The sequence below is a fragment of the Scyliorhinus canicula genome, chromosome 16, assembly GCF_902713615.1.
Source record: "Scyliorhinus canicula chromosome 16, sScyCan1.1, whole genome shotgun sequence".
Taxonomy (NCBI): Eukaryota; Metazoa; Chordata; class Chondrichthyes; order Carcharhiniformes; family Scyliorhinidae; genus Scyliorhinus; species Scyliorhinus canicula.
In genome coordinates, this window is record NC_052161.1 from 118,822,981 (window position 1) to 118,848,560 (window position 25,580).

General features: G+C 51.0%; 1 protein-coding gene across 1 annotated transcript in view; it reads right to left on the reverse strand.

Moving 5' to 3' along the window:
* Positions 1-837: 837 nt before the first annotated feature.
* Positions 838-25,580, reverse strand: part of LOC119950703 (transmembrane protein 88) — a 56,474-nt gene continuing 31,731 nt past the window's right edge. The window contains exon 2 of the mRNA XM_038773362.1: positions 838-1,223. Coding sequence (XP_038629290.1) covers positions 951-1,223 — 273 coding nt within the window. The 3' untranslated portion in view covers positions 838-950. The remainder of the gene's footprint in view (positions 1,224-25,580) is intronic.

The following is a 25,580-nucleotide window of genomic DNA, read 5'->3' on the forward strand; positions in this document are numbered from 1 at the left end:
GTGACAATGTCACTGCGCTAGTTATCCAGAGGCCCTGCCTAATGTTCAGGGGACATGGGTTCCACCCACCATGTCAGAAGTGGAACTTAAATTCCATGAATCAATCTGGAATATAAAGATATTTTCAGTAATGGTGGGCAAGCTATCACTGATCGTTGCAAATGCCCAGCTAGGTCCTTTCAGGAAATCTGCCACCAATTCTCGGTCTGGCCTCTATCTGACTCCAGGTCCACAGAAATGTGGTTGGCTCTTAACTGTCGTCTGAAATGGCCGAGCAAGCCATTCAGTTCACGGGCAATTAGGGATGGCCAGTAACACCCACATCCTATGAAAGAATAAAGAAAATACAGTGTGACAAATTTACATAAGAAAATTAAGGTGTGAGATTATTAACATATTATTGCAGTTAGATGTGTATAACATAGGCATGGAGAAGCAGAATCTATTCAATAGCTTAGAGACTGGCAAAGCTATGAAATGTAGTTGAAAATGCATGAGATTGTTGGTCCCTCTCAACGAGACTGCAATAAATATATTCCTACTCAAAATGATAATATTAAAAAGGGGGGAACGGCTGGAATTACTGGAAAAACACAATATTTAAGAATGATAATGTCACAAAATCGTTATCGCGCAGAAAGAGGCCATTTGTCCCATCATGTTTGCACTGACTCGCCAAACGAGCAGTGTGGTTTAGTGCCACTCCCCTGCCTCCAACCGCACCCCCCCCCCCCCCCCCCCCCCCCATATACCCCTGCATATTGTTTCCATTCACGCAATCATCTAATTCGGATACATCTCTCCTCAAACCAGGACATCCATTCACCTGTCCAAATGCTGAGGGGACCTGTTTTGATTTTAATTGTAAAACGTCAATAATTTCACAATGCAGAAGATGGAAAGCAAGATTATTATACAAGTGCAGCGCAGTCAGGTCATCTAAAAGACACTCAGACCCAAGCCTTCAAATTGCTGTCCCATTCTTTTCCACAGCAGCAGCAGCCGCTGGAGTGGTCATGCCTAGTCCACTTCATGCCTTTGTAGACGGCTCGGGAGTAGGGTACGAAGCAAAGGAAGAGGCGCAGACGACGTGCCACACTGCAGTAGGTCACCATGGCGATCACAATAAGGGGGGACATCAGGACGAAGCCGAGAATGATGAGGGCGGAGGAGCTGTTATCATCAAGGATAGTTTTACAGTAATAGGCATCGGAATGAATAACCTGCAGATTGAATAGTAAAAAGAAATGTTACTCTTGAACTCACTGAGACAATGATTATGGTTTGCTATTTGCTCATTGGAAATTCTACAAATAAGGGGCGGGATTCTCCGACCCCCCCCCCCCCCCCCCCCCCCCCCCCTCGCTCCGCCGGGTATGGGAGAATCCCGCCCAAGGTTTCTATACATTTTATTATGGCAGAGATCGTAGATGGTGTTAAATCACAATTAATATTGTTAATTGATACTTTAAGTTTTGGTTACATTTAAAAAAAACTTTTTTTCCAATTAAGGGGCAATTTAGCATGGCCAATCCACCTACCCTGCACATCTTTGGGTTGTGGAGGTGAGACCCAGGCAGACACGGGGAGAATGTGCAAAAATCCACACGGACAGTGACCCGGGGCCGGGATCCAACCCGGGTCCTCGATGCCGTGATGCAGCAGTGCTAACCACTGTGCCACCGTGCTGCCCTGTTGTTAAATATTTTTAATAGATTTTGTGAGATAGGAATTACCAGCCAGCCCATTGTGTCTGCACTGCCAGTTTGTTGTTAATAATGTCAATTTTATCTTTTTAACATCTGGGCCTGATTTTAACTGTGTTACGTGGGTGGGTCTGTCTTTAATCTCTTTACTTTACAAGTGTTCATGTACTTTGTCCTTGACGACATGGGCCGGATTTCCTGACTCGCCATTGGCCCCCGGCGGGATCTTCCGGTTCCGCCGATGTCTACAGCATTTTACGTGACTGGCCTGTCCCGCCACTGGATAACCCGCCACAGGGAGTCACCTTCAGCAGGTCTGGGAAATCCCATCCTATAGCAATTTTCCCATTTCTGATATCAAACTTAGTGGCCTGCTGTTAATTGGTGTGTCCTTTCCCTTGAACTTGGACAAGGTTGTAACTATCTTCCAAATCAATGGGGGGTTGCCATTGGCAGGTCTGGAAGATCTCACGAGCAAGAACGACCAGAGAATCTCCCACCTCTTTGTGTTGTTTTTATTTTACCAATCGGTGTAGTTCCATAGATTGGTTTTAGCTCCCCGTGTGATTCTCAGACCGGTCTTTAAGTTGACTTTTGTTCCAACTTCCACCCCTCTGATGAGTGTGGATTTCTGGTGCTTAACAATGGAGAAATGTGACTACCAACCTGAATAGGTCCTGAATTTTATGTCCCCACGTCTGGCTGTATTGGAGGTTGACTGTTCTGCACAGTTTGCGGAACAGATGCAAAATGGCATTTGCGGATCTCAAAATGACTTCAATTTTTAGCATCGACATTCATACGATGCGCACAAAAGGACGGGTAGATTTATCTGAATGGAAGTTGGACACAGGGCAACGAAAATCTTGCAGTCCCGGAATGTGAAGTTGGAATGTGCTAGCAGAGACTGAAAAGGGATTGAGTGCTGGCATGATATTTGGGTTAGGGGAGGCCACGCTGACAACAAATAAAGCTTCTTCAATATAGTGCCAACAAGCAAAAAGTTCACACATTAATAATGAGTGTGAAGCGCATTTATCAGCTCAGGGGCTCCACGAAGACAACAAAATTAGGATGCGAAGCTCCAGGGTTCCAGCTTTCAATCACAATCCAATTATTCTTGCTGAAAATGAACATGTGTGGGCATTCATCGGGAACAGGGTCAGGCACGACTGTGATGCCCCCTATTGTTAACACCCCACAGACTCACACTCACACCTCAAAATCAGCCAACCGAGTGGGACACCAGAGAGCAGTCAACGTGCAAGTAACAGCAGGAGAGGAATCGAGAGAGAAATGTCGAGGGGGGAATATAAAGGGATATATAGTTGTTCAGTCATTCAGAGAGGCTGAGAGAATGTGCAGATTTGTGAAATTAAATGCCCTCCCTCAAGGCCGGATTAAAGCTATTCTGTTGGGCGGAGTACATGACGTTTTTCTGAGGATCCAGTTGACCGAGAGATCCTGCTGCAGTCCGGTTCGAACTCCATTCTGACTCAGAGGCCATGCTTGACAGTTCAATATCAATCTCAGGACAGACTCCATCACCATAACTAGATAGAGCGGAGACCTGGCCGTCTGTCTCCCTGACTCTGCGTTCCACCTTCACTCTGATCATACACCACTTGTAAATGTTCATTTGTATTCAATACCATATATTAGTCCATATGAACCACTGAATTGATGCAGTAGATTTTAGAGTTTCATTTATTTTGGGGCCTTTCTGACAGCCAAAGGTTTAGAATCATAGAATCCCTACAGTGCGGAGGGAGGCCATTAGGCCCATGGCCTCAGGGTGGCCAGGGTGAGTAGCCAACACCATGCCCCTGGTATCGACCCCCGTCCCACACACACGTAACCCCATCCCCACCTGGAAGGTGACCGAACCCCACAACAGGCAGTCTGCTCACACCCCAGCCTGCACCACATGCCAACACCCATACCGCCTGCCATGGCCGGGTGCCCTGTTCACAAAATCCACCAGCTGCCCACCCCCTGTGCTGCTCGTGCCCGACTGCTGTGCATTTTCTGTCTCCCCTGGCCCAGGAGAAGGCGGCGCACAACTTCAGGGAGTGAGAGAGAGAGAGAAGTCTGGATGGGGCCCGCCGGACCTGCGGCCCCTCACCGTCACGGAGCAGCGGGGACTGGACCTGGTCGGTACACGTGCCACAACCCCCACACTACCCACACCACCCACACACCACCCTCACACCATCCCAACACCCCCACACCACATTACAGCACCACTCCAACTCCAGCACCTCACCACCCCAACTCCCCCACACCATCCCAACACCCCCACACCACATTACAGCACCACTCCAACTCCAGCACCTCACCACCCCAACTCCCCCACACCATCCCAACTCCCCCACACCACATTACAGCACCACTCCAACTCCAGCACCTCACCACCCCAACTCCCCCACACCATCCCAACTCCCCCACACCACATTACAGCACCACTCCAACTCCAGCACCTCACCACCCCAACTCCCCCACACCATCCCAACTCCCCCACACCACATTACAGCACCACTCCAACTCCAGCACCTCAACACCCCAACTCCCCCACACCACCCCAATTCCAGCCCCCCCCCCCACACCACCTCAACTCCTCCACACCACACCACCACCAGCACCTCACCACCCCACATCCCCCACCCCCCACTCTAACCTGTGATCCAACCATGCATGTCTTGAGTCTTTCAGGAACACCTGGTGATGAGGCGGACCCTTCTGGTGTCCCTGCCTCCGGCCACGACTTCAGGACATGTCCAGCAATGAGGCGGCACTGGACAGTGACACAAGTCTCCAAATGCCAGCGCGAGACACCCAGAGCGCCAGTCCGGGGACGACACCAACTTCCCATCACAGCTGTCTCCAATGCCCTCCACCATCCCAGAGACACTCACCTTGGTTGGGCACATTAGTGAAGAGGCTCCTGGGGCACTATCTGGCGCACACCACACACATGCAGTGGTACATCAGGTGGAGGTAGGAACCCCTGAAGGGGCGAATGGTTGGACAGCAGCCTGACCCCAGGGACCTACATCTTCAGCATCGATGGGACCGCCATTTCCAGAAGCCCGAGACCCATCTGGATGGCAGTAGGTCCCTGCCCTGCCCATCCTGGCTCTCCCCACATCCTTCTCCGACGAGAGGACTGCCGTTCATCCACCTCTTCCACCATTTTGCCCCTCTGCTGTGAGATGTTGTGGAAGACACAGCAGGCCACCTTGTGCTATACTGGAGGGCCCCTCCAGAGCGGTCAAGGCACCTGAACCTCATCTTCAGGACACTGATGCACCACTTGATCACTGCCCTGGTCGCGACATGGGTTTTATTTTAGCTGGTCCCCACGCCAGTCAGTGGCCTCCGGATAGGCGTCATCAGCCATGACCGCAGCGGATAACCCCTGTCACCCAGGAGCCAGCCCCCTCATTTGGGGGAGCACCTCAAAAAGGTGTTGGAAATGATTGAATGTGCCAGGACGAAGGGGTCATGCACGCTCTGGGTATTGGGCGCAGTGTGCATGATGTGCACCTCATGGTCGCACACCAGCTGCACATTCATGGAGTGGAACCCCTGTCGGTTTGGGAAGACCACCACCTCATGTGCCGGTGCACACAGGGGGACATGCATCCCATCAATTACCCCCTGAACTTGGGGTGTCCTGGTGATGATGGTGAACCCTGTTGCCCGTGCATACTGGAGGGCTCGGTCCACATTGAACCTGTTATATTGTGCCAAGCGGGCGTACAGGACAGACATGATGGCATGGATGCAACTGCGCATCGAGGTCTGAGTGATCCAACAGGTCCCCACTCGATGCCTGGCGAAATGTTCAGGGCAACCTTCACCTTGACGACCACCGGGAGCAGACGTCCTCCCCCATACCACCGTGGTTCCAGGTGCGCCATAATCCAGCAGATGTGCCGGATGGTCCCCCTGCTCAACCGGAGTCTTTCATGACATGCCCGGTCCACCAGGTCCTCGAATGACAGGCGCTGCTGGTAGAAATGAAGCCTCATGCGGAACCTCATTCCCACCTCCTCCTCGGCCTGTTGGGTGGCCTGCTCGCCACCCTGACGTGCTGGCTCCTGTTCCTCTGGGTGAGGCTTCACAGCTGCAGGATCCTCCCCGAGAAGCTCCGGCTCATCCAGTCTCAGTGCATCCCCCAGGGCTGAAGCGGTTAGAATGGTGGCAGCCATTCCTGGTTGGATTCCAAAATCCATTGTCTGAAAGGGGTGAAAGGCAGACATGTTAGCCTGGTGCGTACACTCGTGCCCAACCAGGAGCAACAGGCTACACAGTGGCTCCGGCTGCACTGCAGCCCCTGCCACCGCATGTCCCCCTCCCCCCCCCCTCCTCTCCCACCCACACACAGCTATTCCCCCATGCACTCTGCCTTCCGCACTGCACCCCTGGTCCCCCCATCGGTGCCCGCCACCGATCGCGTTTCCCCATTCCGGCGTCGGCCAACGGAGAATACCGTGCAAAGTTTCAAAATGTCCTCCATGCCCTCTCCGATCTCTGCAATTTCACGCACCACCGCATCTCCCATCCCCCCCTCACCTCCTGGAGATGGGGGTCGGTGGGGAAAGCAAAAATAAAGCACTGAGGAACATCTGCGGCCAATTCAGGAAATTTCTTCCCTCTCCCTCTACTCCAAAAAATGCCCCCATATCCCTAAAAGCAGAGGAAGGGGCCAATTTGGGCCCCCCAAGGAGCACTGCCAAGAAACTACCCAGGCATATCCTCCCCCCTCCAAGGGGCTATGCTTACCTGTGCCCCCCCCCCCCCCCCCCCCCCACCCCGGTGGATTCCCCTTGCCTGGTTCACATTTTTAAAAACATGTTGTAAACCGTGCCAACGTGATGTTGATGTCCTGGGTGACAGGGGTTATTATCTGCTGCGGTCATGGTTGATGACACCTATCCAGAGGCCACAGATCGACATGGAGGCCAGGCGTGGATTGGAATAGTCAAGTCTAGGAATAACAACGATATGGCTGAGGGTTTCAGCAGCCGATGAGCTGAGGCGAGGGCGGAATTGGAGCATGTTACAGAGGTGGGAAAAGGTGGGCTCGGTGATGGCGTGGGTCTGTATCTAGAAGCTCATCTCAGCATCAAATATGAATGTTGCAAACAGTCTGGTTCCACCTCAGCCAGTTGTTGGAGGGAGGGATAGTGTTAGGGACAGGGAATGGAGTTTTAGGCAGGAACGAAATTAATTACAGGAAATGAGAGGCTGACTTAGCTTAATTGCCTGATGCACAATAATTGGTCTAATCATACGTTATTCATTGTGTATTAATTTATTAATGGCTTGTTTAATTCACTCGGGAAAAAGATTGCAAGCTGTGGCAACAGTGATTTAGCTGCCAAACTCTACAAACAAACTGATAGTTACATTATTGCAGATCGATTGTAGCCCGGTGACATTGCTGTTACCTTGTTGCATTGATTCTTGATCCCATATCTAATGCAAATCTTGCAGAGGCGAAATAGTGGGTCCATTTAAAATACAAGTGGCTTTCATTTTACTTGCTTTCCACTTGACTTTTCCTTGCCTTGCTGGCTGAGCCTGACAATGCACATGTTTGTATTCAGTGTGTGTGTTGTGCCTGCAGTGATATCTCCTCTACATGATGCCAAACATTTTGCTAATATTCTAAGAATGGAAAATACACCATTACAAAGAACATACCGAATTGGCAAGGCTTCCACTTCATCAGAAGAAAGGTTACATTTCCATCAACATGAGGCAATGCATTTTTTATAGATGAAGTAACAGAATTGCTTTGTTCGCCTTTGCTGCCTGTTCTCATTTGTGTGATGTGGTGCTTCAGAAGTAGTTAAACTCTGCTGACAAAATAGAGTTATTATACTGGTGACACAGAAAGAATGATGGTGACAGTGGAACTTTTATTGTGCTGCTAACTGCGGCACGATCTTCTGCTGAAAAGATGCCTTGCTCTCCTTAAACTGGCAACAACCTCGGTCCCCAGCATCCAGCAACATTACTTCACGTCACTCAGAGAGAGGAAAAAGAAATACCCTGTGGCTCTTTAGTGAATAATAATGTTTCTCACAGAGCATTGAATAGCGTTTCAAAGCAGGAGAGGAGAGGACAAACAAATCCATTATTTGTACCTGTGTCTCTCACAGTTACAGCGAGTCCCTCTTCGCGACACGTTGAATCTTCCCGAATGAGAAAAGACGTTCACCAGATCACATTTCCACGTTTGAAATGCCCATCCAGGTATCTCAGAGCTGAATGGTTGGACACCCTGAATGAAGCTTCCAAAGTGCTGAGAGACAATCCCATCCGTAAATCTGCATTTTGTTATATTACTAAATTGTAATATAAATATTGCTCTTTTGTCTTGCCAAGTTGTATTGAATTCTGATGAGAAATAGTCGCAGTCTTCCAAATGATGACAAAAATGTTTATTGAGTAATATATAATAAACTAGTGAGTTCTTTCACTTCAATACTAAACTAGTAAACAAGTAAGTAAGTTTGTATTAAATTAACAATTATAATAATACACTACACTCTGATCTGATCACCCCTTCCCTCTATCTGTCCTCCACACACACAAACTAAAGAAAGAGCGGGAAACTCCTCTTATAGGTCTTGTTAGTGTTGCCATCTAGTGATCATCTGTCTGTACTTTACATTAACTGAACATGTATTAACACAGACAGAGATCACTACACATTTAACACACTTGAACTGTAACAAATAGCTCTCAAGGCACAGGGGCTAGTTGTCAACCGTGGCTCAATAGATAGTCAAAAACAACAGGGATGCAGCAATTCAAGTCATACCAGTTGTAAAAGCTGAATCCTCCCAAATCTGACACGTCAGCAAAGAACCAACATTACAAACCAGCATGCACACAGTTAGGAAATTGATTGAAATGGTGTCTGGTTAGTTTAGAAGAAATGGTGACTAGAGAACTTGCAGAAAATCTTCAGGCCTCACTTGCTTTGTTTTACAGAGCGGCCACCCCAGTATTAGACCATGAAAGGCTATTCCTTTCAGGGGTCTGTGTATTTGAAAATCCTTTGCAATTGCAGTTGAAATAGTTCATGCAAAGATGGACGACAAGCTTCAGGTTCCAAGCCGCTGAGCCAGCCACGGGACAGAATAAATTAAAAGTAAATCACCAAATGTAGCCGGGCTGGTGCAACCACTAGGCAAAGTAGGCGGTCACCTGGGGCAGCAAAGTCTGTTGAGCAGAGTGACAGAAAACTCAATGAACCATTCATGAAGCTACCCAAGTTAACAAACAGACTTCAGCGGTGAGAATGAAAGTTTGATCAGTGATGGGCAGCCTAGGCTGGTGAGTGGGCCAAATATTTCGTAACAAGTTAGTGAAAACACTTAATCATTTATGTATTAACAGAACTGTCATCAACTTCAAATGGTAAAACAAAATAAATATTTATACTTTGGACACAGAGGGAGCGCACGGCTCTCACAGTCAATGTTGTGAGCAATCAGCACGCACCTCACTTCACTCGCCCTTGCTTTACGTGGGAATCACTTCAGTTATACCGGCAGGGAAAAAAACTTTGTGGACGGAAATCAGCGGGTTGTGGTGACCCTGGGCGGAATTCTCCGATCCCCCGCAGGGTCGGGGAATCGCCCGGGGCCGGCGTAAATCCCGCCCCCACCGTGGCCGGAATTCTCCGCCACCTGGGAATTGGCGGGAGCGGGAATCATGCCCCGCCGGTCGGCGTCTCCCCGCGGCAATTCTCCGGCCCGCGATGGGCCGAAGTCCCGCCGCTGACAGGCCAAAACCCAATGACGTGGTTTAAACCACCTCTGGTGCCGGCGGGATTGGCGGCGTGAGCGGGCCCCCGGGGTCCGGAGGGCAGGGGGACGTGGGGTGATCGGATCTGGGGGGTGCCCCCACGGTGGCCTGGCCCGCGATCGGGGCCCACCGATCGGCGGGCGGGTCAGTGCCATGTGGGCACTCTTTTTCTTCCGCGGCCGCCACGGCCTCCACCATGGCGGAGGCGGAAGAGACCCCCTACCACGCATGCGCCGGTGGTGACGTCAGCGGCTGCTGACACACCGGCGCATGCGCAGACCAGCGAAAGCCTTTTGGTCAGCCCCGACGCCGGGTGGCGTAGCGCCAAAGGCCATTGGCGCCGGCTTTGGCGCCATTGGCGGAGTGGAAACCACTCCGGTGCGGGCCTAGCCCCTAAAGGTGCAGAGAATTCCGCACCTTTGGGGAGGCCCGACGCTGGAGTGGTTGGTGCCACTGCGCTACGCCAGGACCCCCCGCCCCGCCGGGTAGGGGAGAATCGCAGCCCCTGTGCGTGGGCAATGGTTAACAAAACATCTCGTGGGCCACATTCAGAATCCAGGTGGGCTGCACGTGGCCCTGGACCGCAGGTTGCCCAGGACTGGTCTAAATCCACTGATATGCATCCACATAAACCGACAGACATATATAGATTTCCACGTATTCACATTACAGTCTTTTCCAAAGTTTCATATTATATTCCTCCTTCTGTTTATGTGACAGTTTTACAAATTTGTACATCCACAAAGCTATTCCAAAGCCGCGAACCAGTAAATGATATTAAAGAGCATAATGTAATCTGCCTCACTCTATAGCACTGAGTATCATTTCTGCAAATTGCACATAAAATCTTCTAGTAACTGTTTCAGGAACACGTTACATCACATGAACCATATTACACATTATAATGTGCATGTCTCAAAGTCCATGTCCTGTGGAAAGTGTAGAAGAATGAGAATGCACAATCAGTCTCGTAATATTCTACCTTTTCATGGAAAATAAATCTGCAATTATAAATGCAGAATTTTGATTCATAATGTACAATATTCATTTTCGAAAGCTAATTGTTGGGGGTTTGCAAGGCTGAAGGTTTGTCAAGGGCACCTAATACTCTTGCACCAGCCCTGGTAACGAGAACGGTCAGGAAGAATGTTTCTACTAAGAGAATTGTTACAACACGGAGGCCGGAAACCTCTGGCTATTGGGATTCACTCTTCCCGCAGGCAGTGTGTCCCCGCCCACGGGTTTCCTGGCGGTGTTGGGTGGCTTCGATGGGAAATCCCATTGACAAGCGGCGCGAATGTAGAATCCCACCGCCAGTGAATGGCAGGCTGCCGAGAAACACATGGCTGGGGGCCGGAGAATCCAAACCACAATATTTGACCAGAAACAATGATAGAAGCACAGTTGATGATCACTTGAAAGAGAAGTGGATAAATATTTGAAAGAGTAGAAAGTCTTACAGGAGGTTAAAGTCCAACAGGTTTACTTGGAATCGTGAGCTTTCGGAGCGTCACCTGATGAAGGAGCTGCCCTCCGAAAGCTTGTGATTCAAAATAAACCTGTTGGACTTTAACCTGGTGTTGTGAGACTTCTTACTGTGCTCACCCCAATCCAATGCTGGCATCTTCACATCATCTTTGAAAGAGGGAAAAGCATATGATTGGTGTAATGGGGTTAAGTGGGTATCTCGTTCACAAACCCTGACTAGACATTATTATTCTTTGAGGGGATGTGAGCATCACTGGCAAGGCCAGCATTCATTGATTGCCCATCCTTAATTGCCCTTGAGAAGGTGGTAGTGAGCTTCTTCTACAACTGTAGTCCATAAAGTGTTGGTGCACCCATAGTGATGTTAGGAAGAGAGTTCTAGGTTTTTGATCCAGAGACAGTGAAGGAATGGCGATATATTTCCAAATCAGGCTGGTGAGTGGCTTGGAGGGCGACTTGCAGGTGGTGGTGTTCTCATGCATTTACTGCCCTTGTCTTTCAAGGTTGTGGAAGTCATGGGGCGGGGGAGAATCGCCGGCGTGGGGGGGGAGGCGCAATTCACCCGACGCCGCTCCGACGCCGGTCTGCCAATTCACTGCGCGCATTGGGCCATTGGGCTGGCGCTGTTCACATATGGTCCTACCCGGCGGGACCTCGGCATGCATCTTGAGGAGGGCGGTCTGGTGGGGGGGGGGGGGGTCCGACCCCGGGGGGGGAGCCTCCACCGCGGCCTGGCCCACGATCAGGTCGATCGGCGGGCCAGCTTCTCATGGTGGGAGTGGCTTCTCTGCGCCGGACAACTGTTGCGTCGGGGCCGGCGTGTAGAAGGCAATTAGCGCGCGTGCGCAAGTTCACGCAGGTTGTAACATGCATGCACGAATTCGCACTGGCTGCAGCGTGCATGCGCAGACCCACAGTACCCGCTTGATGCTAGTATCGACAGCTGGAGTTGCGTGAGTAGCTCCAGTGCCGTGCTGCCCCCTATAGGGCGCACGATCGCTGTCCTGGGGGCCTGTTGACGCCGTCGTAAAACCCGGCGCCGTTTACGCCGGCGTCAACACTTAGCCTCAGGATCAGAGAATCCCACCCATGGTTCTGTTGAAGGAGCCTAAGCTTCATTGCATCTTGTAGATAATAGACACTGCTGCAACTGTGCATCAGTGATGGAGGGAGTGAATACTTAAGGGTGGTGGATGGGATGCTGATCAAGCGGCTGCTTTGTCCTGGATGGTATTGAGCTTCTTGAGTGTTGTTGTTAGAGCTGGACTCATCCAGGTAAGTAGAGTGTATTCCACACACTCCTGTCTTGTGCCTCGTCAATGACAGTTTTTATATGGCCAGGCCAGTTCAGTTTCCGGTCAATGCTGACCCCACAGGATGTTGATAGTGGGAGATTCAGCAATTGTAATGCCATTGAATGTCAAGGGGTGATTGCTAGATTCACGCTTGTTGGAGATAATCATTATGTGGTGATCAGCCCAAGCCTGAATTGTCCAGATCTTACTGCATATGGGCACAGAGTGCTTCAGAATCTGGGAGTTACAAATTATACTCAACACTGTGTAATCACCAGCAAACATTCCCCACGTCTGACCCAACTGATAAAGCAGCTGAAGATGGTTAAGCCTTACCCTGAGCAACCCCTGCAGCAATAATGCCTGGGCTAGTAATGATTGGCCTCTAACAGCACCAGCCATCTTCATTTGCACTAGGTATGTGTGGTGAATGTAATATAGATGTATATATGTTAATTCACACTGTCTTTGTAAGCGCAGTAGCACTATCCTATCACTAGGGGGAGTAGCGCTGGGAGCACTCAGGAACTTGTACTGGGCTCCACCCTTGGCTCCGCCCACAACTCCTCCCCCTAGTGCAGCTGTATAAATACCCGTGTCCAGAGTCAGCCTGAGTTCACTACGAGTTCATCGACAGGTAACAGGCTGGCTCTGAAGTAAGTCGATTAAAGCCTAGATTCACATCGGAAACACGTGTCTGGTGAATTGATGGTTCCATCAATTTAATCGACTTAAGAACAGTAAAGATCGATTATGGTATCGGCCCTCAAGCCTGGACGCCTGGAATGCAACCCGCAGGATACAGAGGCTAAAAAAATCTTCTCCCACTGGATCCGGTGCTTCAAGGCCTACCTGGCCGAAGCGAGCACAGCCGAAACTACAGAGGATCAGAAGCTAAGTCTACTGCACGCGAGGGTGAGCCACAGAATCTCTACGCAACTAAACTCGGCCAGTTCATATACTGCGGCGCTAGCAGTTCTCGAAAAAATGTATGTAAGGCCCATTAATGAAGTTTACGCTCGCCATGTGTTCACGACTCGCCGTCAGCGGCCTACGGAATCACTCGCCGAATTCCTAAGAGAACTTAATAATTTGTCCAATGACTGGAATTACCAAGCGGTTACCGCGGCTGTACACAGGGAATTGACGGTACGCGATGTTTTTGTAGCGGGCCTCAGGTCTAACTATGTGCGCCAACGACTGCTGGAAAAGGGGGCCCAGGACTTAGAAACCACTGTGGAAACTGCTACCACGATGGAGATCTCCTTCCGCAGCCTTAACTCATTCCCCGCGGACCCCACGACCCAATCATGGGCCCCCGACCAGCGACTCCCCCAGGCCTGTGCTACGCGGCCGCCCAGCCACTATGCTGCTCCAGCCAGCCATTTCTGCGGCCAGAATCAGCACCCGCGGCAGCACTGCCCGGCCCGCAGCGCGACCTGCAGCAGCTGCGGGCGAAAAGGGCATTACGCAAGAGTGTGCCTCGCAAAAAGGGCCCCAGCTTCCAACTCCCCAGTGACTCGCAGTAACCGCTCCCCTCACTCGCAGCCCCGCGGGTCCCGAAATGCTGCGGCCTATGCCCCAACTCCGCCCCCTCCACCACATGCGATCCATGGGGGTGGCCATCTTGGAAAACCTCCACCACGTGGCCGGCCACGTGCGACTCATGGGGGCTGCCATCTTGGATGCTATCTTCCTCGCCGCCCGCCACGTGCGACTCTTGGGGGTCGCCATCTTGGATGCCATCTTCCTCGCCGCCCGCCACGTGCGATCCACGGGCCCGATCGGCATCTCCGCACTCGGACAACTCAGCGGAGGAATTCAAATTAGACTATGAACTCAGAGGACAGTCATCACGGGGCCCATCCAGCACAGCAGATCGAGCCGCCGACTACCCGCAACTCAGCGCGGTCACCCTGGACCAATCACGACCAAAGAATCTACGAAACCCGATGGCAGAGGTCCATATCAACGGGTACAAAACGCCATGCCTCTTCGACTCCGGGAGCACGGAGAGCTTCATACATCCAGACCTGGTAAGACGCTGTTCGCTCCCCGTTTTTCCCCGCGCAGCAAAATATCGCGCTCGCTTCAGGCTCCCATTCGGTCCAGATCCAGGGCGCACCGCCACGACACTCACAATCCAAGGCGCTAGTTACTCGAAATTCAAACTCTACGTTTTGCCCGAACTCTGCGCGCCACTCTTATTAGGCCTAGACTTCCAATGCAACCTCAAGAACCTCACCCTCAGCTTCGGAGGGCCCCTGCCCCCACTCACTATCTGCAGCCTCGCTACGCTGCAAATTCCCCCCCCCCCCCTCCTCTCTTTGCCAGTCTCACTAAGGACTGTAAACCCGTAGCCACTCGTAGCAGGCGGTATAGCCTGCAGGATAGGGTATTTGTCAGAGCAGAGGTCCGAAGGCTACTCAGTGAGGGGGTTATAGAGGCCAGCAATAGTCCCTGGAGAGCTCAGGTGGTGGTCGTTAAGACCGGGAAAAATTCCGCATGGTTGTCGACTACAGTCAGACTAAAAGTCGATTTACGCTCCTTGATGTGTATCCCCTCCCCAGGATTGCAGACATGGTAAACCAGATCGCCCAGTACCGGCTCTTTTCCACGGTGGATCTGCAGTCTGCATACCACCAGCTCCCAATCCGCACGGAGGACCGCCACTACACGGAATTTGAGGTCGATGGCCGCCTCTTCCATTTCCTCCGGGTCCCTTTCGGCGTCACTAATGGGGTGTTCCAACGAGCAATAGACCGAATGGTGGACCAGTACGGGCCACGTTTCCGTACTTGGACAATGTCACCATCTGCGGCTATGACCAGCAGGACCACAACGCCAACCTCCACCGTTTTCTCCAGACGGCACAGAAACTGAACCTCACGTACAACAAGGAGAAATGCGTTTTCCGCACATCCAGACTAGCCATCCTCGGCTATGTCATGGAAAACGGAGTCCTGGGCCCCGACCCGGACCGTATGTGCCCCCTCTTAGAACTCCCTCCCCTTCATTGTCCCAAGGCCCTCAAATGGTGCTTAGGATTTTTTTCCTACTACGCCCAGTGGGTCCCTCAATATGCGGACAAAGCCTGCCCACTCTTTAGGACCACACGATTACCCCTGTCAGCTGAGGCTCGCCAGGCCTTCGACGGCATCAAGGAGGACATCGCCAAAGCGGCCATGCGGGCGGTGGATGAATCCACCCCATTCCAGGTAGAGAGCGACGCCTCCGAGGTAGCTCTTGCAGCCACGTTAAATCAGGCAGGGGAGACCAGTTGCATTTTTCTCCCGTACCCTCTCCGCTTCAGAACTCCGACACTCTTCAGTCGAGAAAGAAGCACAAGCCATTGTGGAGGCTATCCGTCACTGGAGGCACTACCTCGCAGGTAGTAGGTTCACCCTAATCACCGACCAAAGATCGATTGCCTTCATGTTCGACAACTCGCAAAGGGGCAAAATAAAAAAACGATAAAATCCTGAGGTGGAGGATCGAACTCTCCACCTACAATTACGATATCAAATATCAACCCGGGAAGCTCAAAGAGCCTCCGGATGCCCTATCCCGCGGGACATGCGCCAGCGCGCAGATCGATCGATTAAAAGTCATCCACAATGACCTCTGCCACCCGGGGGTCACCCAGCTCGCCCACTACATCAGGGCCCGAAACCTGCCTTTCTCCAACGAGGAGGTAAAAGCCGTCACCAGGGACTGCCCGATCTGTGCGGAGTGCAAACCGCACTTCTATAGACCAGACAGGACCCACCTGGTCAAGGCTTCTAGGCCCTTTGAACGCCTCACGATTGATTTCAAAGGGCCACTTCCCTCAACTAACAAGAACGTTTACTTCTTAAACGTCGTAGACGGGTTCTCCCGTTTCCGATTCGCTATCCCGTGCCCCGACATGACCTCCCACACAGTCATTAGGGCCCTGCATAGCATCTTCACCCCGTTTGGTTTCCCCAGCTACGTACACAGCGACCGGGGTTCGTCCTTCATGAGCGACGCGCTGCATCAGTACCTGCTCGAAAAGGGCATCGCCTCGAGCAGGACTACCAGCTACAACCCCAGGGGGAACGGGCAGGTGGAAAGGGAGAACGCGACGGTCTAGAAGACCGTCCTACTGACTCTCCGGTATAGAAAGCTCCAAGTCTCCCAGTGGCAGGAAGTCCTCCCAGACGCGCTCCACGCTATTAGGTCCCTCTTGTGTACGGCGACCAATCAGACCCCTCACGAGAGGCTCTTCATTTTTTCCAGGGGCACTACCACGGGGGACTCAATTCCGGCATGGCTGAGGATGCCGGGCCCCGTACTTCTGAGGAAACACGTCAGGGCGCACAAAACCGACCCCCTTGTTGAGAAGGTGCGCCTGCTCCACTCCAACCCCCAGTACGCCTTCGTCGAGTTCCCTGACAGCCGCCATTACACAGTATCCCTCCAGGATCTGGCACCCGCCGGATCCAGCGCCCCCTCTACCCCCACAGAAGGACCTCTCACCCTACAGCCCATGCTGCCGCCCCCTGGCGCTCCCGAGCCCACGAGCCCGCTCCACCAGTTCCGTGCCCCTGCACTGGCCAGCCCCCAGCGCCCCCAATCGAACCAGGAGAGTATGAAGCTCGGATACAACCCTCCCTGAAGTCCCCCATCGTACCCCAGCACACTACACCCATCCAGCCACGCAAGAGGCTGAATCCCTGGTGCTCCGCAGATCTCAGCGGACAATTCGACCGCCGGACAGACTGACTTTATAGACTACCACCCCCGCCGGACTTGATTTTTTTTGCAGGGGGTGAATGTGGTGAATATAATATAGATGTATATATGTTAATTCACACTGTCTTTGTAAGTGCAGTAGCGCTATCCTACCACTAGGGGGCGTAGAGCTGGGAGCACTCAGGAACTTGTACTGGGCTCCACCCTTGTCTCCGTCCACGAGTGCAGCTGTATAAATACCCGTGTCCAGAGTCAGCCTGAGTTCACTACGAGTTCATCGACAGGTAACAGGCTGGCTCTGAAGTAAGTCGATTAAAGCCTAGATTCACATCGGAAACACATGTCTGGTGAATTGATGGTTCCATCAGTATGACTTTAGCAGTGGAGGAATTTCCCCTGATTCCCATGGACTTCAAATTTTGCTGGCGCTCTTTCATGCCACGCTGAGCCAAATGCTGACTTAATGTCAAGGGCATTATCTTCCACTTTCCATACGGGCTTCTCTGTTTTCCAGACCTTGGTCAGTTTTTTAAAATCTATACTGCCACTGTCTCTTTGATCCCATGGACTTAAATTTCTCTACAAAGTCTGTAATATTGAACTTTGTCCAACCACTTTTTAGAAGTTTCTGTACAAAACATCAACCACAGTACCCTCACCAACGCTCTCCGTTACTTCATTAAAGTACTTGATTAAGTTAGTCAAACACAATTTGCTTTAATAAACCCATGCTGACTTTCATTTGTCAGCTCATATTTTTCCAAATGCCACTTCATTTTGACTTGGATCATTAAAGTTTCCACATCACTGATGTTAGGACTGTCTGGTCGGTGTTTGCAGGATATATCTGTCTTCCCTTTTTTAAACCATTGTGTAATATTTGCAATTCTCCACTTCTCTGGCACTATCCCCATATCCAAAGAGGATTGTAAGATTGTGGTCAGCGCCTCTGCAATTTTCATCCTTTCTTCCCTGAATAACCTAGGATGCATCGCATCTGGACTGATGACCCTTCCACTTTGAACACTGCCAAGCTTTCAAGTAGTCTTTATCCTGTCCAAAATTGTTATCGCCTCCTCCATTAATGCTACACAAGCATCATCCTTCTCTAGAGCGAAGACAGATGCAAAATACTCACTTAGCACCTCATCCATGTCCCTGTCCCTCCAGAAGAACATCTCTGCTTTGCTCCCGATACAGCTTCACCCTTTCTTTGACTGCCTTTCCACTGTTGTGTTCCCTTTTACGGTAACGACTATTCTATTCTCATATTCTCATTGCCCCCCTTCTGGCTACAGTGGAGAAGCTAGTGAAACTCGAAGGAAATTCCCGGCACTGGACGAATCTCAGTAAAATGGCATCTCAGGCAGTTTTAAAGCCCACCCCTCTGTTGCTTTGTATCTGTAGGAGTTTCTTTGCTCCTACCATGTTCTGCTGCCAAGGGCACAACTTCTCTCTATCCCTGGGCAGCAAGGACATTTTCCAACCAATGCCCTAATTAATAATGTTTTTGTTGAAATTAAACGTTCTTTAGCGGACAATGATCTCTTAAATAAATAATTCAAATGTGAATTCTGATTGTTACACTGCAACTCAAGTTAATCAGTAACAAAGAAAAAACCATGAAGCCTTCGTCCTCATTGATATAAGTGAGCAGGATTTTGTTTTTTGGGCTGGGATTTGCACTGTGACCCAACAGTGACTTTGCCTTAATTGGTCAATTAGTGACCAGAGGCCGCATTCACTGCCCCATTAAGGACGGCAGGTGGGCTCTTGAAGCTGGAGGACCAATAGGAGACCCTCACAATCTGCCTGGAGCAATTGTCTCCTCCAGTCAGCCTCTCAGCCCCCGAGGGAGGGTGGCACGGTGGCACAGTGGATAGCTCTGTGGACAGCAGCAGGCACCCAGGTTCAATTCTGGCCTTGGGTGGCTGTGTGCAGTTTGTGTGTTTTTCCTGTGTCCGTGTGGGTTTCCCCTGAATGCTCCAGTTTCCTCCTGCAGTCCAAAGATGTGCAGGTTAGATGGATTGGCCATAATGTTTTATTAAAACAGTAAAAAATATAGACAAGGCCAAACGGTACAAACACTCATTTTGTGTTGGAGAAACAGGATATCCTCCCCTCAATACCAACATACGGGGAGGTGGGGGGGGGGGGGGATATACTCTGATTATTAAAACAGTTCACAACACGTTTCTACAAAAAACAAATGGTACAAGCACTAAACTTTGCGCTGGGGAGACCCCATACCCTCGCCTCTGTACCAACGGAAGGGAAAGGAAGGGGGGTGGTGGGGAGAGAGGGGAAAGGAGGGTGGTGGGGAGGGAGGGAGTCAGGGTGTTGATGGAGGGGAGGGCCAATGGGGCACTGCGTGAACTATATACAGAGGCAGAAATTAAAGAACCTTTAATTATGATTTGCCAGATTACGGGAGTCCCCATGCTAAATTACCCCTTAGTGTTCAAAGATTTGGTGGGGTCACGGGGACAGGGCGAGGGAGTGGGCCTAGGTAGGGTGCTCTTTCAGAGAGTGGGTGCAGACTTGATGGTCTCCTTCTGCACTGTAGGAATTCTATGATTCTAATCCATGGCCTTAATTGGCCTATTAAGTGGTTTAATAAGTTACCCACCGCTGGTGCCCTATTCCAGCCTTTAGTAAAAGCACTTGGGGACAGGATGTTACATCAAACCAGAACACCAGGCAGCAGCACATAGAATCGTCCCCTCCCTCAAATTCAGGTGGAAACTCTGCCCTTACTCCGAAATCAGAGCCAGACTGCCAAAGGCAAAGGGCTTTGGTTACTGAAGTTTTATATATTTTTTCCATTGCTTCCAAGAGTCTTACATTAAAATTGCATGCGACCAGAAAAGTGATGCTGAAAGTAAACCAGAACAAGCAACTCTCTGAATGCGTAGCTTGGTGAATTATTGATTCAGTAACTCGATGTTATGAACCACACTTACCAATAACCAGCTCACTGATGTTCAGCTTGAGTTCCTCATGGACCACTCAGCTCCAGTCGTCAGCACTTACCTTCATGCAACTGGATAAAAGAGGGGTGAGGTGAGAGTGGCTGCCATTGCATTCAAAACAGAATTCGACTGAATGTGGCATCAAGGAGCCCGAATAATATGAAGTCAGAGGGGATTATGATGGGAGGGAGCGAGCAGAAACAAATTGGCTGGAGTCTGATCTAATACCAATAAGGCTGAGGGTTTGTAAGCCATTCATCACAGTCTGTGGGCATTGCCTGCAGAAGCTACTCAGGGCAGTGCCCTGGGCCCAATCATCTTCAACGGCTTCACTAATGACCTTCTCTGCAACATAAGGTCAGAAGGAGACTGTTCATTGATGATCTCAATTTTCAGCTCCATTTTCAATAACATTGAAGCAATCCATATCGATATGCAATAAGACCTAGGAAACATTCAGCATTGGGATGGTAAGTGACAAGTAACCTTCATGCCATATAATTGCCAGGCAATGACCATCGCCAACATGAGACAATCTAATACCACCATCCAATCCCCATTGTGGGAGTCATTAGTCACCAGAAACCCAGACTGGATTAGTGACGTAAATACTGTGTCATAATATCCACTCTTGTATATAATGAGATGCAGACAGGCAGTGATTGACACACAGGATGACCAATGAACACACAACACAGAACAACCAATCACCAGACAGGACACCACCACTATAAAGCCCACAGGGCATTAAGACTCTTTCTCTCTCAGGACCCAGCTACTGAGACAGTCAGAGTGCACAAGCTAGTGAGCACTATCACCACGCGGTAGCTAGTAAGTCTGATCAAGCCAGTAAGAGGTCATCAGTTGGATTAGTAGAGTGTCAACCCACAGCTGAACATGTACAGCAGTCCACTAGTTAAATAAAACAGTGTTGGATCATCTCCTGTGTCAGACGTTTGTTTCTAGCTTCCCTGCATCCAATTGCAGTCAATGTCGAACCAACCTGCCTAACACATCATGGTACCAGAGTGCTATTAATCCTGCCGAACCTACCTTGAGTGAATCTGCAATGACCAGCAAGCGGCCATCCAGCGAAATGGAAATATCCAGCCTCCTCCGCAGCTCCGCATCTCCGGCAACCTCGCCACCAATTGGAAAATCTTCAAACAAAAGTTCCTCCTGTATATTGAGGCTTCCGACAACGAGGCAGCATCGGATGCCAGGAAGATTGCACTATTCTTCTCGACTGCGGGAGATCACGCCATCCATATCTACAACTTGCTTACGTTTGCCAAGACAAGACGAAATTCGACAGCCACTGCGACATTGAGGTGAATGAGAGCTTTGAATGGTACATCTTCCAACAGAGACTTCAGGGTAAGGATGAACCTTTTCAGTCCTTCCTGACCCATCTCCGCATCCTGGCGCAGTCATGTAATTATGGCTCAACGTCTGATTCCATGATCCGGGATCAGATCGTTTTCGGGGTCCACTCCGACTCCCTGTGGCAGCAGCTCCTCAAAATCTAACAGCTAACCTTCTCCGTCGCTATCGAGACGTGCGTAGTCCATGAGCATGCTAAGAATCGTTACTCCCACATCAGGGCGACAGAAACTGCAAAACTGGCCTCCCACGAGGCAGAACGGGTACAGGCCATTGCACAAATGCAAGGCCTGAGCATCGAGGAGAGTGGCCGTTTCGCGTGCTTTCCCCGGGTCCCTATGCATGCGCGCCACGACCGGGTGGACGACAGGGCCGAAAAACCTAATGTGCAGGTGCGTATGTCGGCCAACCGCACTGCGCATGCGCAATGGCGCACGGAACGCGCTGAAGTCAGCGTCATGGCATGTCCGAATTGTGGCACCGCCCATTTAAAGTGGCAATGTCCAGCCAAAGGACGGCGATGTCAACAGTGTGGGAAGCCTGGCCATTACGCAGCCTTCTGCAGGTCTGCTCCACCGATTATCAGCCAGCGATCCCAGATACGGCGCAGAAGTGTCCGCTCAGTACAACAAGACATGCAGGATGCTGATCCCGACAGCCCAAAGGACCCCGATGCTGACTGCCTCGAGTCTCCATATCGGGTGGGCATCATAACCACACGCGGGCTGGTCTCCACTGCACCTGCAACCCGCCTTTCGATCCTCAGTGTGGATCCCGACGACGAGTGGTGTGCTATTCTCACAGTCAACCAGGCTCGCATCAGATTTAAACTGGACACCGGCGCGTCTGCGAACCTCATATCACAGTCAGATCTCAACAGCATCCAAGACCAACCAAGCATTCTTCCACCAGCATGCCAACTCCTTGACTTCAATGGCAATGCCATAGCTGCCAGTGGATCGTGTCAGCTAGGGATATCTCACAAGGCAATCAAGGCAACATTACGATTCGAGATCATCCGGCCTGACAGGGCGTCCCTGCTCGATGCTCGTGCCTGTAAGCTCCTGAATCTGGTCCAGCGAGTCCATACCATGTCCTCGACACCGCCGACTGCCTCGCCCAATGTGAATCTCCAGGCCGAGATAGACGACATTCTCACACAATACCACAACATGTTTGATGGAATGGGCACGCTCCCATATCGCTACAAAATATTGCTCAAGCCTAACGCCACCCCAGTGATCCATACACCACGCCGGGTGCCGGTTCCTCTCAAGGATCGTCTGAAAAAGCAGCTACAGGACCTCCAAGACCAGGGCATCATCTCAAAGGTCACGGAACCAACAGACTGGGTCAGGTCCATGGTCTGCGTAAAAAAATCCTCTGGTGAACTCCGCATTTGCATTGATCCCAAAGACTTGAACCGCAACATCATGCGAGAGCACTACCCGATCCCGAAGCGTGAAGAGTTAACCAGTGAGATGGCTAATGCCAAATTCTTCACCAATCTGGATGCCTCCTGTGGCTTCTGGCAAATACAGCTGGATGCGTCCAGTCGGAAGCTGTGCACGTTTAACACTCCGTTCGGCCGCTATTGCTACAACCGCATGACCTTCGGTATCATATCAGCTTCTGAAGTATTTCATCGCATTATGGAGCAAATGATGGAGGCCATCGAGGGGGTGCGAGTCTATGTGGACGACGTGATCATCTGGTCCACGACGCCCAAGGATCACGTTGCCCGCCTCAACCAGGTCTTCCAGCGGATTCATGAAAATGGCCCCAGCTCAACAGGACCAAATGCTCATTTGGTCAATCCGCGATCAAGTTTCTGGGTGACCACATTTCACAGCAGGGTGTGCAACCTGACGCCGACAAGGTGCTAGTGATCAACGCCATGAAGACCCCGGAGGACAAGAAGGCAGTCCTCCACTTCCTCGGGATGGTAAAATTTCTCAGGAAATTCATTCCCAATTTGGCAGCCCACACCACAGCCCTCCGGCATCTCGTAAAGAAGTCAACAGTGTTCCAGTGGCTGCCCACACATGAAAAGGAGTGGCTCGAGCTAAAGGCGAAACTCACCACAGCTCCAGTACTGGCGTTCTTTGACCCAACCAGGGACATCAAAATATCTACTGGCGCTAGCCAGGACGGCATTGGGGCGATGCTCCTCCAGCGAGATGACTCCTCGTCCTGGGCTCCAGCGGCATATGCCTCCAGGGCCATGCCACCGACCAAGCAAAGGTATGCCCAGATCGAAAAGGAGTGCTTGGGTCTCCTGACAGGAATAGTCAAGTTTCATGACTACGTATACGGCCTGCCAAAGTACACGGTGGAAACAGACCACAGGCCTTTAGTCCACATAATCCAGAAGGATTTAAATGATATGACACCTCGGCTACAGCGAATTCTTCTTCATCTCCGCCGATATGACTTTGAGCTCGTCTACACACCGGGTAAGGAGCTGATCATTGCAGATGCCCTATCCCGATCCATCACCATGCCGTGTGAACAGGGCGATTTCATCTGCCACATAGAGGCACAGGTGCAGTTGTGTGCCAGCAACCTACCAGCCACTGATGAACGAGTGGTCCAAATACGTGAAGAAACTGCCAAGGATCCCCTACTGCAGCGCGTGATGCAACACCTCGCCCATGGCTGGCAAAAGGGGCAATGTCCCCAGTTCCTTAACGTTAAGGACGAGTTAACGGTCATTGAGGGAATCCTTCTTAAACTGGATAGGATTGTCATTCCTCAAAGCATGTGAGCTATGGTTCTCAGCCAGATCCATAAGGGTCACCTTGGGGTCGAAAAATGTCGATGCAGAGCTCGGGAGGTGGTTTATTGGCCGGGCATCAACCAGGACATTGCCGACACGGTCCTCAACTGCCCAACCTGCCAGAAGTTTCAACCGGCTCAGCCCAAAGAAACACTGCAACAGCACGAGATTATGACCTCTCCATGGTCTGAAGTGGGGGTAAACCTCTTTCACGCCAATGGGCGTGACTACGCGCTCTTGGTCCATTACTTCACCAGTTACCCGGAAGTGATGAAATTGTCGGACCTCACATCCGGGTCAGTCATCAAAGCCTGCAAAGAGACGTTTGCCAGGCACGGGATACCACTCACAGTAATGAGTGACAACGGTCCATGTTTCTACAGCCAGGAGTGGTCCGGTTTTGCACGATCCTACAACTTCAGACTCATCACCTCCAGTCCCCATTACCCACAATCAAACGGGAAGGCCGAGAAAGGGGTCCATATCGTCAAGCGGTTGTTGTGCAAGGCTGCAGGCTCAGCCTCCGATTTCAACTTGGTGCTGCTGGACTACAGGGCAGCCCCACTGTCGACTGGTTTGTCTCCGGCTCAGATGCTCATGAACTGCAACCTGAGGACGACTGTTCCAGCCATCCATATTCCAGACCTTGACCACCTCACGGTGCTGCAAAAAGTGCAGCGATCCAGGGACCAGCAGAAGATCACGTATGATGCTCATGCCACGGATCTGCCTGCGCTGGCCCCAGCAGATGTTGTTCGTGTCCAGTTGCCTGAGGGAGGTTGATCAGCCCCAGCTGTTGTTGTCAGGAAGGTCGCCCCAAGGTCTTTGATTGTTCAAATGGCTGACGGCTCCATTCTCCGGCGCAACAGGAGGGCGCTGCAGAGAGTTCCCCGCCCACCACCTAACCGCATTGCTCCGCTGGTTATCATGCCCCCTCCGGACGTCGCCTGCCACGAGGCCACCGATCTGCCAGCGATCCCGCCTGTCCACGACAGCACCGCAATGCCAGCAATCCCGCCTGTCCAAGTGCCGGCGTCTCCTGCTCCACCTCTGCGGCGATCGACAAGAATTCGTCGCCCGCCTCAAAGACTGAATCTATAGACTTCATTCTTGTAAATTTTGTTCAGTTTGCTCTGTATCTGCACGATAGACACCTTCCCATGTACATATGTTCGTTAACTCACCACTTGTACATAGTCAGGCATGTATATACCTCCACGTTCCAAAACGTATTTTTAAAAGAAAGGGGAGCTGTCATAATATCCACTCATGTATATAATGAGATGCAGACAGGCAGTGATTGACACACAGGATGACCAATGAACACACAACACAGAACAACCAATCACCAGACAGGACACCACCACTATAAAGCCACAGGGCATTCAGACTCTCCCTCTCTCTCTCAGGA